This window comes from Solanum dulcamara, chromosome 7, assembly GCF_947179165.1.
Source record: "Solanum dulcamara chromosome 7, daSolDulc1.2, whole genome shotgun sequence".
In the NCBI taxonomy this organism is placed as follows: Eukaryota; Viridiplantae; Streptophyta; class Magnoliopsida; order Solanales; family Solanaceae; genus Solanum; species Solanum dulcamara.
Genome location: NC_077243.1, coordinates 4,131,605 through 4,146,333, shown reverse-complemented (window position 1 = coordinate 4,146,333; position 14,729 = coordinate 4,131,605). Strand labels below are relative to the sequence as shown.

At 31.7% G+C, this 14,729-nt stretch overlaps 1 protein-coding gene across 1 annotated transcript; it reads right to left on the bottom strand.

Annotated features, from left to right (window-relative positions):
* Positions 1–2,263: 2,263 nt before the first annotated feature.
* LOC129895524 (WUSCHEL-related homeobox 1) lies at positions 2,264–5,611 on the bottom strand. The gene is made up of 4 exons (XM_055971246.1): positions 4,712–5,611; positions 4,172–4,510; positions 3,531–3,607; positions 2,264–2,984 (listed from the first exon to the last, which is right to left on the bottom strand). The coding sequence occupies exons 1-4, from the start codon at positions 4,893–4,895 to the stop codon at positions 2,412–2,414; spliced, it is 1,173 nt and encodes a 390-aa protein (XP_055827221.1). The 5' UTR covers positions 4,896–5,611; the 3' UTR covers positions 2,264–2,411.
* Positions 5,612–14,729: the final 9,118 nt, after the last annotated feature.

The following is a 14,729-nucleotide window of genomic DNA, read 5'->3' as shown; positions in this document are numbered from 1 at the left end:
CATATGTTGTTTATAATATTTTGATTATCACACTATTTTGCTGTTGTTATTATTTCTCTCCTTTAGACCTTATATTGCTTTACTTATTAACCGTTATGCTTTCTCCACAATTTTTTCTTCTTTAATTTGGAATTAATGCACTGGAATCGAAAGTCTTTCGGGGAAATAGTCTTTCCACCTCCACGAGGTAGTAGTAAGCACAGTGTATTCTCCTCATTTAGGCCTCGCTTTTATTATCTTGCATCTTTGTTACTATGATCTACAAGCAAGAAAATGCACGTGTGAGACCCGATTAACAAAATTAAGACTCTCATCAAAATTAACAATAACAAGTACAATACACAAGAGATAAAAATAGATTACCAGTACTGCCATATCCCACCAACCTACAAAAGCAAAAAAGGAAAGGAAAAAAAATAATTAGGAAACCAGTACTATATATACTGATGATGCTGATCAACTCAAATAATTAAAAAAAAAAAAAAAAAGACATATGCATAGTATATGCATATATGAAAGCATGGTATATTGTGATAGTACAAAGAGTTGATAAGCTACAAACACACTCAGAAAACCATACCATCATGCCTGATTGATCCTAATAATGTATGGTCCAAGTACGTAGAAAAAGTCAAAAAAATTATTTTACCAAATATGAAAATAAAAAAAAAAAGGAAGCAATAATTCAGTGTAGGTAATAAAAACCCGCAGTCTTGTCTCCTTTAATTTCCAAGGAGATTCACGAATTGTCTTAGACAACAAAAAGGTACTAACCCACTGCTGCCAAAGATGAAAAAAAAATCAAAATTGTACGACCAAAATAGTAGGACCACCACAGTGCGGTAAATGAGATTGTTTCTATGTTAATTAGATATTTTGAATTCGAGTCATAGTTTGAAAAAACTTTAGCAGAGCGCTTCCACCGAAAAGTCCTACGTGACGCAAATTTAGATTAGTTAGACTTTAATACGGATACCTGACACCGCATGGAAACAAAAAAAAAAAACTAGGACCGCGAAAACAAAAACCCTAGCTAGCAGCTGGAACAAACCTTACAGGCTTTAAATTTTGCCTTTTTCTTTCTCTTCATTGTTAGTTAATCAGTTTGAGTTTAATTCTAAAGTTATCCTTCTCATTCTGATTGTGTAATTCTTTTGTCAATGTCTGTAATTGCCCTTCTGATTTCTTCTTAGACACGAATTGTGATTCTGCATGTACGTGTCAACTTCTTCTTAATTACCTGCTATTTCTAACTTTGTGTAGATAGCAACTGCACCTATTTATTGGAAACTATGGCACTAATTCCATGTGCTACCTCAAAAAAGGTACGTGGAAATTTTTATTAAGAAAATTGAATTTCTATTTAACTTGACTTTAAAAGTTAATCCACACTGTGAAAATTGTGAAAGATCATATAAGAGACAAAAAAGTTATCGTATGTGCGATGAGGGTCATCAAAATCATATAAGGAGACTATAAATAATGTATATTCCTTCTATAAATATCGTGTGACAATAATATATTATATATCAACCAACATCTCATTTAGTATCTTCACACTAACTAGATAACTTTGGTACTCCCACATATTTATGATCATCGATAGTACTTGTCTAGTTAATTATTTTTAAATGTGTTAAATTGACTTGAATCTTCTGTTTAATTTTTGGTTTCCCTGGCCCCACCCCAAAGTTAAGATAAGAAAAAACTCGTTCACATACCCATTTCTTAATAAACTGGAGCATAAATAAACTGTTTCTTTATAATTAATCAGTAGATGTAGAGTCCACATATATATATGTCAAAGTTCAAACTGATCAGTAGTAGGGAGGACTGTTAAATCGTTACTATTAATGTCCGAATCATGACTTCAACATCCTAATCTCTATTCCATATTTCAACTTTCAACATCTTTGTGCCCTCATGTCATTGTCAGCCTCATTCAATAGAGAGATTTTAAATTTATAAAAGTAAAATTAATACTTAGGGAAAATTGACATTTCTGGCTGAACAAGCTAAGCAATAGGGGTTTCAGGATCTTGTTCCGATCTAATGTGGGATCTTTATCACCCTCCCTTCAAAACCAAACATTGTCCTAACTGGATCGTGCATAATCATAAACCGGAAGTATATAGACACTGCAACGTCCAGGGGGCCCACATCGAACCCAATAATTCTGACTCTGATACCATGTGAAATTAGGATTTGAACATACCACAAAAAAAGTAAAAACGTTTGATGGATGTAGACATCATGGTCCAAATGCATTTTAAGGCAATCTTTGATTTTCATAAAGGTTACATCGCATTGAACAAAATCATTGCTATAGCTAATAATAGGGAGGGAAATCCCATCATTAATTTCAAGTTACATAAATAGTCAACATCTAATTCCTCGTGTCTAGCCATCCCTCAGTTCTTGAGTGGAAGGAACTCAAAAAACTGATAATGACTACCGCTAAAACTGTTATTCAAGTTCGCAGAGGCCCCTATTTCGTCCTTATCTGAAAAAATATTTTCGTCGTTGTTGTCACTACTGCTGCGGAGTGGAAACAATTCAAGGGTCTGAGATTCATGATCATGGCTTTCTTCTTCGTCGTCTCTGATGATATTTTCGTGTTTTTGATCACCTGCTGATCTGAAGGGTGCTATAAAGATGTTAAGATGATCTTTGGCTTTGAAAAATTGTTTTGTCTGATGGTCAAATGTTCTTGGCGTTGATGGACAGCTCCTTATTATTGGAGTACAAGTTGCAGTAGTAATAGTATTACTACAAATTGTTGCAACATTGGTGTTATTGTTGTTGTTGGTGGTGGTGGGTGGTGAACAAGACAAATGCATCATCTGCCACGTGGCATTCCTTTCTGCTAATAGGCTCCTTCGTTGTTCTCCCTCATCGAATGGTATCCATCTTTCTGCTGCTGCTGCTCTACATGATTCTGCCACCCCTGCTGCTGCTGCTGCCTTTGTTGTTGCTGCAGTTTTCTGCATCAATATTTATTGCAATATTTCAAAAAGATTATCAACTTCCTTGTTACAACTATTCCATGCAAATTTTCTAGTGAAAAGTAACAACCCTAGTTTGACCATTGTTCATGATAGCTAGGCGTGACACAATATACAATATGATTACACTTTGTTGATTTGATAGAGCATATACCTAAGCCTAAATGGAAAGTCAAATTTCACTGAATTGGTTATGCAAACGTCTTTTCGTGATATGACTACAGAGGATCGGATCATGGGTACCCATATCCATCACTTTTTAAAATGAAATCTAAAGCACAAAATCCCAAAACCCTATTTCTTCTAGCTGTAACACAGCTACAACAAAAAGGAAGAATCACAGCTTTTAAACCACTTTTATAATTTCCAAGAAATAATGTTTGGATTATTTTATTTTTTTCAAATCATAAGAACATAATGACATGTTTAGGGAATTTTAATTTGCTTTTTTGGTTATGAAAAAGAGAATGGAAGAGTCCAAGGAAAGAGAAAAGTGAAAAAATAGGGGAAGGAGGGAGGAAGGACCTCTGCAAGAGTACTGCAGTTTGTTGGGGATGGCCAGTGCTTGGTGTGTTCAATTTCAAAAACTGTCCTATTTGCCCCTGGCGAAGACAAAACACAAAAACAAAACAAGAGTAAAGAAACTTTTTCATTTCTAATAAGCAACAATAGGAATAGAAGAAAAAGCATATCTCATATCCAAACACAGAATGCAACTTTACAATATCTTTGAATAACAACAAAAAATACTGAGTGGGCATGGGAAGAAAAAAAAATTATAAGAAGAAAGAGAATATTTAGTGTATCATCACACGCTATCAAACAAATTTCTCTCTTTCATGTATCATTCTCATCGCATGTCATATTTTGTTAACTTGCATGCTCATGTGCTTCTCTGTAACACTAAAATTCTGATGAATATATTCCTCTAAAATAAAAGTTAAAATAATAATATTCCCTCCGTCTCATTTTATGTGATAAAGATTATCACAAACACACAAATATAATCTAAATAAAATTTATGAGTCGCTGATGGAGCCATGATTACTGTAGGAGTTTCACTGAATCCCCTTCGAACGAAAAATAGTACGACCAGTAGAAATCTTTCGATGAGTATATGTAAATTGTTGAATCTTCTAAACATAAAAGGCGGGATAGATGTACACCTGATTCTTTTCTTTCGGTATTTTCAGCGTTACAATTACTATGAGACTGATCATCACCACCAGCACCAGCAGCATTAGCAGCGGATTCAAGTTGACGGCGTCTTTTTTGGCGTTCCCTAGCCTTATGATTTTGAAACCAGTAGAAAACATTCTTTCCTTCAATTTTCCCATAGCGTCGAAGTTGTGCAGTGATGTGCTGAATCTGTTCAGCTGACGGAGTTCTCGTGCCACGTCGATACAACTCCTCCAGCGTTTGCAGTTGTTCTGGAGTTGGATTCCATCGCGAGCTCACAACTAATTGTTGCGTATTGAAATCTCTCTTATTTGGCTCACTCATAGCTACGTCCAAACCAAAAAAAAATTGCAGACCAATAGATTAAAATGTATGGGTAATCATTAGATCTGTTGATAAAATGAGTTTTCGATGTACGAAGTATCAGTGTCACGCATGCAATAAAGGAAAGGAAAGGCAAAAAAGAGAAAAGTGGAAAGACATCTGTATATACAAAGAAGATAAAAATAAATGGAGAATAAACTTACCAAGTTGATGATGATTAAGTGCAATAAAATTTTCTCCATGAATGTTTCTTAAACAATTAGTTGGATTAGTAGCAGTAGCAATAGGAGCATGAGGTACTCTTGGCATAAGTGGACGGAGCTTTCTTCCATTGAATGAATCCGGCATGTTAAAATCTCCTCCATCGTTGTAACCCATCATCCACATTTCTTTCTTTTTGTCTTTACTGGGAAATGAAGAAATTGAGATGATTTTTTTTTTAGTTAGATCAAGGCTATTAGTTGTTCATTCAAGGTTAAAAGTAAGAAAATGGGCTTGTAATGCTTTTAAAAAAAAAAGTAAAAGAGAAGGGGGAATAGTAGAGAATGAAATGGGGTGACTTTTAAGGGAGCTGAACACAAGGAATTTGGCAAGATTCAGGAGAAAGAGATGGAACAATAGAGACAGAAAGAAAGAGAGAGAGAGAGAGAGAGAGAGGGAATTAGGACAGAGAAAAAAGAAGAAGAAATGGTGTCGGTTTAAATTGAAACAAAAGTCATGAGCAAAACATAAGGCGTGGTTGAGTATAGGCTTAATGAATTTATTTTACAAATAGCTTAATAGGATCGATCGTGTAGAGTATAGTGTATATGATAATATCTCAATTCTCTAGGCGTGGTAGAGGAGACAAATTAGACAGAGAGGAAAGAGAATTGAGAAAAAAAGCAAAATGGATGGAAGGGAAAGGGAAAAGAAAAGTGGGCTGATGGAATTAAGAATTTAGAGAAAGAAAGAAAGAAAGAAAGAAAGGGAATTGTAGAAGAAGGCGTGGAATTCTGGGAGAAGAAGAGGTTATTATCGAAGGATGTGAATGAAAAACGACGTGACGATGATGAGGGTTATGATAAGCTCCTCATCAGCTAGCTCTCATTTATTGTTCACACTTTGTCCTCTCCCTTTCACACTTATTCTCAATCCGAACTGCCTCCCTCTCTATATATTTTTACCCCCACACTCAAAACATTTATCAACACTTTTTCTCAACTTAAATTTGGTATAAACATGTTTCTTTAGAATAATAATCTACTTGAACTTCTACATACGAAGATTATTTAAACCAATAATTCTAACCCCAAAAAAGCTTATTGACTTAACGGTAATGGGTTATTGATTTAGGGTTTTGATTATTTATTTTTTTATATCGAGTTATCGGTTTTTAATGATTTGATATTTTTTTTAAATGTGGTTAATCGATAATTCGATAGTAAATTAAATTAATTATACCATTAGGTTTCAATATATAAGGTCCTTGACTTAGTGTTAGTTTCATACTTTCATTTCTATCTGTTTCAAACTTTCGATTATTCTACAAAGTGTCACTATTTTCTTCTAAGCAAGCTGCAATCCGTCAACTTATTTCATATGATTTGTTATCTTGTTTTTAAGTGATTTTCCATAATTTTATTGTGTGAAATCTTAACGGTTAACCCGATAACACAATATTTTAATGGTTCTATAATGATTTAGCATATTTGCAAAACGATAAATCGATATATTAGTGGTTCTATAACAGTTTAGCATGTCTAGAAACCAATAAACTGATATATTAATGGTTCTATAACGGTTTAGCATATTTACAAACTAATAACCAATAACAACCTTACTCATCAAAACATCCAAATCATCATGTGAGGATATATATTATTTCTCTCTTTGTCCCAATTTATGTGTTACTATATTATACTTGACATAAAATTTAAGAAAAAAAAATCCTTGAATCTTATGTCTAATTGTTTTCTTTTTAGATATTTGTGTGATTACAAATCTTTTTATTAAGGGTAAAAAGAAATTTTTAAGTTAAATTATTTCTAACTATAAAAATGTGATATTCTTTCGGGGACAAACTAAAAAAATAAAGTCTCACATAAATAGAACAAAGAAAATAATTGAGAATTAAGATAAAGAACAAAAAGATGGAATATATCCATAGTTCTTTAAATTTGTCAGATTTAGACTCTCAAATTATATTATATTTTTAATTAAATATTTGAACACATGATAATTAAAATGTTCTATTTGATATTTTTTTCTCAAAGTTTTACATATGTTCTTAAATACTCATTATCTGAATAAGTATTATCACTTTTAATCTCAATGAACCATTTAAAATACTCAGGCTTGTTTCAACTAAATCTAATGTGAAAATAGACGGTAATAAAGAGGAATTAATAGAGTGATAGGTTAACATGTTAACTTGCAAGGAAAATGACTGTCCCCAAAACAGAATCTTGTAATTGAAACTGTGTCCTTAATTGTGCCGTGTATGCTTATGTCCCAATTGCAATTCCATTTCATGCATTTCTCTTCTAGTACTAATAATAATAATAATAGGTAGCCCACTTCATTCCAAATTTCTCCTTCCCCACTCCCACCCTGTATCCACCTGCATGGCCATTATTATGAAATGATATGAGCATATCCTATCCATCAGACGATCCATATATAATATACTAATATTTTTATAAATAAAAATAATTTATATTGGTATTTTATTACTTCCTCTGTTCCATTTTACGTGGCACCTTTCCTTTTTAGATTGTCTCAAAAAGAATGTAATTTTACATTTTAACTTTAAAATTCACATTTTAATCTTAATAAAATGGTTTTGATCAACACAAATAACTAAAAATTATTTTTGACCACTAATTTCAAAAATCTTTCCTTTTTTTCTTAAATATTCTGCCAAGCCTGTGAGCAGTATGTATTCTGTGTCGTCATGAGAAATCAGTATCGAGCAAACTGTTTGCAGAATTTGTAATTTATTAAAATAACCACTGATTTTTTGCATGCCCAAAAAGGGTCAACCTCTATAGCTCTGGATATTTCATGTATACTAACATAGCTTGTGCAGTCCTAGGCTTTGCATATACATGTCTCTAGCTACTACTACTCACTTTTTTTCTTTTTTCTTTTTTCTTTTTTCTTTTTGCTTTCCCTTTCCCAAAGTACAAACCAATTTTTCATTCTCCCATAGGCTACTTGAGATTTATATTTATTTATTCTTATTTTATTTGTTTAAAAAAGCGGTTCAGAAACGGTTAGATTGTCCTTGGACTAGACACAACAAAAGAGAAGTGTAAAAGAGGAAAGAGATTGGATAGTTGATTCACAAACAAGTTGGCATAACAAACCAACACAGTTTGTGGTGGAAAGGTATCAAAGATCTTAGATTTGATTTCTGATAGGTATGAAGTCGCGCTTTATTAAAAAGCGATTTACCTCAATTTGAATTTTTTTGGCTCAAATCCAAATGTAATTGAAATCAATGTAGGTATCGAACACGGAGTAAATAAATAAAAAAAATGGTTTAACAAAGACAAAGCAGGGGTTCTTGGAGACAATGTATGAAGTCTATTCCAGGCTCGCCCTGCTGCGACTGGCCTTATAAATATATATTTATGGTCCCAGTAAAAAATTTGATGGTGATGGAAGCTACTGTTTGCCGATGCCATTCTAATCTATTGACCGAAAAACTTTGAAAATTTATGCTATTTTCATTATTTGGATTGCGATCGCCCTTAAAATAGATTCCAGGTTAAAAATGTTCCTCCTTGGACTAATACGGTTAACCTAAAACAATTAGAAACCATATGAACATAGCTAGTTCCTTCGATGTTTCATGTTTTACGCTGAATGAATTCGAAAGACAAAATTCATGTTTAGTTTGAAGTTGCAATATTTAGTTTCAAGACACCTGGTGCAAACAATCTTCAATCGATTTTAGATCTAGTTTAGCTTCTTCATCCTTAAACAGTGATAGATGCTGAGAAATTCAACATCAATAATTTCAAACAAATAAATATGAATGCATCGAATTATTTATGGATTAAATTTAATATTGCGTGAATCAATAAATTAGTATCATCTATAAAATTAATTAAAGCCTCACATGTGTCATTTTAGTATCATCCATATAATTAAATCCCCCCTATCCCTATGGACTGGCCACTGGGTATATATACATACAAAACTATACCTAAATTCAACTTCCAAAAATTGCATTATCAATTTTATCTCTTAAATGAATACGGAAAAAGAAACCGACAATCACTTAAGGCCGGACAGGGAAAATCAAGGTCCGGAGGTGCAACAATTATTTCAACATACAACAACCCAAAATAAATATTGTTTCCGTTTTAAGTTATTTATCTTACTTCTCATTATAATTTGTTTTTAAAAAAAAAAACTATCTTCCTACTTTTTTTTATAATGATTTAATTTTAGCACGTTGGAAATATGTAGCAATAACATACATAATTTCACCATCAAAAATTTGGTGAGTATCCCTCAATCTTTAATCAGTTTGAGCTAAAAAATAAAATGTAGAAAAATCTTTCATTAGATATGCCTCAGAGCGCATAATTCAAATACACAATTATCTAACAAACTAAATTAGATAATTAAAACTGACAAAACTCTTGAAATGGAATTACATGTACAATGAGGGAATGAATCCATAAGGATCATAGGCTGGCAACTTTTTGGGCCACCTCAGAGTAATGGACTCTCGCTTTAATCAGAAGTGCGGCCCAGTCTGAAGAAGCCCCAACTCACCCATATCAGCTGCTCCGGCAAAACTTGTTAACAATTGAACAACACAAATAAGTCTATCGAATAGGCGAGTTTCGTGAACAATGTAAAATTGGTTGAATGAATATTGTACTGAAGTACTCATGTACCGCATGCATAGCCAATTCGGCACGATTTGTGAGCAAAAATGACGGTAGAATTAATTTTATGAATTGTGAAAGTGCTACTTTTCAATCACTCATGTGTGTAGTGTGGGAGTTACTTTTGCATATATTTCTTAAACGTGAGAAAAACAGCGGGATTTGTGTTGTATGCCCAAAAATTAAACAGGATGGTCTTAAATGACTATTTGCACAAAATCTCTCCTTTAGCCTTATAGGCCCAAGCAGATTTTAATAAGAGGAAATTTAATATTTTAGTTTTTAATAAGACTTTCTAGCTATATTTTAATATTTATTGAAAATGACAATAATTTGATTTGTTATTTAGACACTTTTTGTATTTTTTTTTGTTTTTTACTTAATAAAATACAAGTAATTAAAAGCAGATTGGAGAAAATGAATATAACATGAGAAATGATACATAAAACAAAAAGATGGTCTGATGATAAAAAATTGGGCCATAGTCCAGAAAAGTTACAAAAATGAAATGAAATACAAAGCAGGTTGAATGAAATACAGATCTACTAGCCTATAAATATTTAGAAAGGATACAAATCAGGTTGAATGGAATATAGATCTACTTGTCTATAAAGATTCAGAAAGGATGCAAAAATGTAATAAAATACAAATCATGTATAATAGAATACAGATCTACTTGCTTATAAATATTCAGAAAGGATACAAAAATTCAATGAAATACAATTTGCATGAAAAAAATATAATACTAAATGATAAATACAAAATAAATGAGAGATAAAGGATATCATTTCCGTTTAAACTATAAATATAATTAAAGAATACAATTACTCTTAACAAAAATACAAATTTAAAAGACATCAAATTACTATAACTAATTAAATGACATACATTAAAATTAAATACATTCTAATAATGTAGATAAAATTTCAAATATTGAATACATTCTAATAATACATACTAATATGAACCAGGAGTATATTTTAAATAGTCCAAAAATATACTCCTTGTTCAAAATAAAATACCACTGCCTCATTTAATTAACTTGCAGAGTTTTTTTCTTCTTTTTTTTTTTTTAATCGTAAAACCCAGCTAAATCAGCAATGGACTAATATCGGGCAGTGCAGCTTCTTCTTTTTCCCTATAAATTATAGTGGATCTGAGGACAGACATCTATGTCAAACATATTTTAATTAACACTAGTCTTATGATAATATTTGTTTTGGGACATAATTAATAATTAATTATTTAAATAAGTGAGTAGATCTTTGATACAACAATAAGACAACAATTCCTATAAAGAATCTCTGGGAAGTTCAGAATAGATAAATAAGAAAAATAAGGCCATCGCCACCGAATACATGCAATTGTTTTATATTGCAGCGCACGACATATCAAGTGGTCCATTCACACCGTCATTTAGAGCTTCGTAATGTGGAAAGGTGCACACATCTCATGATTTCTTTAGTTAAAAATGATTTTATAACACAATCTGGGTTAGCCATGTCTATTGCCTAATTCACTAATTTAATTACTTTTTCGTCTTTTGTACTGGCTATAAATAGACATTAATAGTATGCAATTGAATACACATTTATATTTTCTCAATTCTCTGTTTCTTTTACTGCCTCTCTTTTTTATTAATTTACTAAGTTAATTTGTTTTATAACACGTTATCAGCACAAGCCTCCATCACTTTGAGTTATTTAAAAAAGATAACGAAAGGGTAAAAATTTTATTTTTTTAAAATATTAAATATCTCTAAATTTGAATTTATTGCTTTTGATATATATCTAGAAAAAGGTAACTCATCATTGACACTAGATGCCGAAATACACCTAGAATTGATGGGCCTGACAGACACCATCAAAGATGACAATATAACATCTAGTCAAGACCCTGTCAAATACATGATATTTCTCCGCCACCATCTTGATGAGGGTTAAAATTACAGTACCTCACATTAAAACACCCCCTTAAACTGTGGAAGAATCTAAAAAAAAAGATATGACCATCTGAACTTGGTCATCCTTTCACAAACACGTCAAGATTGGCTCAATTTGAGATTAATGGATTTTTAAAATACAACTGCATATAATTCTGCCTTATTTAGAATTATAGCACAGTTAAATTTATATAGAGAAGAAATAACTGAAAAAGACAAACTTGAAAAAACATACTCTACATTTTCACCCGCGAATATGCTCCTGCAGCAGCAATATCGCGAAAAAGATTTTAAAAAATATTCTCAATTACTTTCTCACCTTTTTATTGTTGAACGCCACAACGAATTGTTAATGAAAAATGATGATAGTTAGTTGTTGGTTCCTTGCCACTCCTTGAATTGAATCAAGCAAAATATAACCAACGAGAAAAAAAGGTTGTGTTCCCAGTCGTAGTCGTGATCATGATCTTGGTCGAAGAAGAAATTATAATCATGATGTTCAGCTGACACCAACAAAATGATCAACAATATAAAAAGAAGAGTGAAAAGCAAGAAACTATACGAAAGAAAAATTTAGAAAGTATATGTCATAGATGTGGCGGTATAGGACACTGGTCACGAACCTGCCGATCATCAAAACGTTTAGTTCAGTTATATCACGCATCCTTGAAGAGAGCATAAAATAATGGAGAGATAAATTTTATCTCTGAAGACAATATTGAGCTTATGCATCTGAATATAGCTGATTTCTTCAATTTCTCAGAAGGAAATATGAATATTGATAAGCCTGATAATATTTAAATAATTTTTTTTTCATTTGTCTATACTAAATAATATGTTTATATTTTTTCTAATTCATATAAATAAATAAAATTTGTATAATGAGTCATATTTTAATTATAATGTTTACCTTATTTTGTTTTTAAGAAAAATATGGATATGCCTCAAATTTTCTTTGGATCAATGATCAATCACGAGAATATTTGTGTAATTGATAGTGAAACGATTAATGTCATTTTTAAAGACGAAAAATATTTTTCCTACTTGCTTAGAAGAAAAGCAAATGTTACTATAATTTTTGGTAATTCAAAAATGATTAAAGGACCCGAAAGAGCTACTATATGTCTGCCTAAAGGGATAAAGATTATTATAAAAGATGCATTGTTCTCTTTTAAAATCCCAAGAAACTTGTTAAGTTTTAAAGATATCCGCAGAAATGGATATAATGCTTAGACACTAAATGAAATAAATATTGAATATCTTAGTATAACCAAGGGTATTTTAGGCCAGAAATATATTTTGGAAAAATTACTAACTTTTTCGTTTGACCTATATTATGCAGAAATTAATACAATTGAAGCATATTTGACCGTAAATTAGAAGTTTACTAATCTATATACATTTGTGATGTGGTATGATCGAATAGGTCATCTTAGATCAATAATGATGAGATAAATTCTTGAAAATTCAATTGGAGATCCATTAAAGAACCTGAAGATTCTAACGAATGATGAATTTTCATGTACTACTTGTTATCAAGGCAAATTAATTACCAGACCATCAACTCTAGGATTGGCATCGAATTTGGCTTTTTAGAGCATATACATAGGGATATCTCTGGACCTATTCATCCACCTAGTGAATTGTTTAGATAATTTATGATCTTAATAGATGCATCATCAAGATGGTCTCATATATTCCTCTATCATCTCGCAACCTGGCGTTTGCGAAGTTATTAGCACAAATAATAAGATTAAGGGCGCAATTCTCAGATTATCCAATTAAAGTTATTCAGCTTGATAACGCTAGAGAATTAAGCACATGTTCATACTCAAAATAGCCCTGCAAAGTCATTTATTAAGCGCCTACAATTGATAGAAAGACTTCTACTAATTAAAACAAAATTGTTGATTACTGTTTGGGGTAATGTTATCTTATATGCAACAGCACGTGTACGACTCAAATCGATAAATTATAATAAATACTCTTCGTCGCAATTAGTATTTGGTCATGAGCTAAATATAGCCTATCTACGAATTTTTGGTTGTGCAGTATACGTGTCTATAGCACCACCACAACGTACAAAGATGGGCCCTCAACGAAGATTGGGCATATATGTTGGGTTTGACACACCATCCATAATTCGCTATCTTGAAACATTGATAGAAGACTTATTTATTACTCAATTTGTAAATTATCGGTTTGATAAAATATTTTTTTCGCAATTAGTGGGAGAGAAAAAGAAACCCGAAAGAAAAATTGTGTGGAAAGTTTTATCACTATTTCATTTTGATCCACGTACCTGCACATGTGAGCAGGAGGTCCAGAAGATCATCTACTTAAAAAAAAATAGCAAATCAAATATTAGATGCATTTACTCATTTGAAACGGACAACTAAGTAACATATCTAAGTGAATGTGCCTATCCAGATTAATGTCTCAAAAGGACCATCTACTAGTATCATAGCTTCTAAATCCCAAACACGCCTAAAGCGTGGTAGACCATTGGGTTCAAAGGATGAAAATCCTAGAAAGAGAAGCGTGAGGAATAATAAAGATGATACTATAAAAGAACCTCCTAAAGAAGATCAAAATTTGAGTAATCCTGATAATTCTGAAGAAATTAGTGAACTCGAGACTCAAGTGAATAAAGAACTTTCAATAAGTTCTACAGGGGATGAGATAAATTTAAATAGATCAAAAATCACGATGGATAATATTTGTGTATATAATGTTGCACTTAACCTCATGCAAGAGAGTGAAAGTCTTGAGCCTAAATTCGTCGAAAAATGTCAACGTAGATGTGATTAGGCAAAACGACAAAAGACAATTCAATCATAATTAGACTCACTTGTTAAACGTGAGATTTTTGGATCCATAGTTCAAATTCCTAAAGGTAGTTGGCTATAAATGATTTTTGTGTGAAAACAAAATAAGAGAAATGATATTGTAAAATATAAGGCACGCCTTGTTGCATAATGATTCTCTCAAAGCCTACGGTCAACTATAAAGAAACATATTCACTTGTTATGGATGTAATAACTTTTCGATATCTTATTAGTTTAGCTGTACATAAAAATTTTAAAATACATCTGATTGATGTTGTTACAACTTACCTTTATAGATTACTTGATAATGAAATTTATATGAAAATCACAAAAGGATTAAAATTGCCTGAAGCATGTACTAAGTCTCTGAAAATGTATTCAATCAAATTGCAAATATCATATGTGGTTTGAAACAATCAGGGCGTATGTGGTATAATCGCCTTAGTGAGTACTTGATAAATGAAGGTTATATAAATAATGTCATTTGCCTATGTGTTTAAGAAAACAGAATCAGAGTACTTGCCATTTATGTTGATGACATAAATTTCATTGGACCCCTGAA

Bases quoted from the DNA above. Each gene is read 5' to 3' on its own strand.
- LOC129895524 (XM_055971246.1), bottom strand. From the start codon at position 4,895: ATGTGGATGATGGGTTACAACGATGGAGGAGATTTTAACATGCCGGAT. The intron at 4,511-4,711 runs GTAAGTTTATTC...GTTTGGACGTAG, and splicing joins ACTTAATCATCATCAACTTG to CTATGAGTGAGCCAAATAAG. The intron at 3,608-4,171 runs GTGTACATCTAT...TGTCTTCGCCAG, and splicing joins TACCGAAAGAAAAGAATCAG to GGGCAAATAGGACAGTTTTT.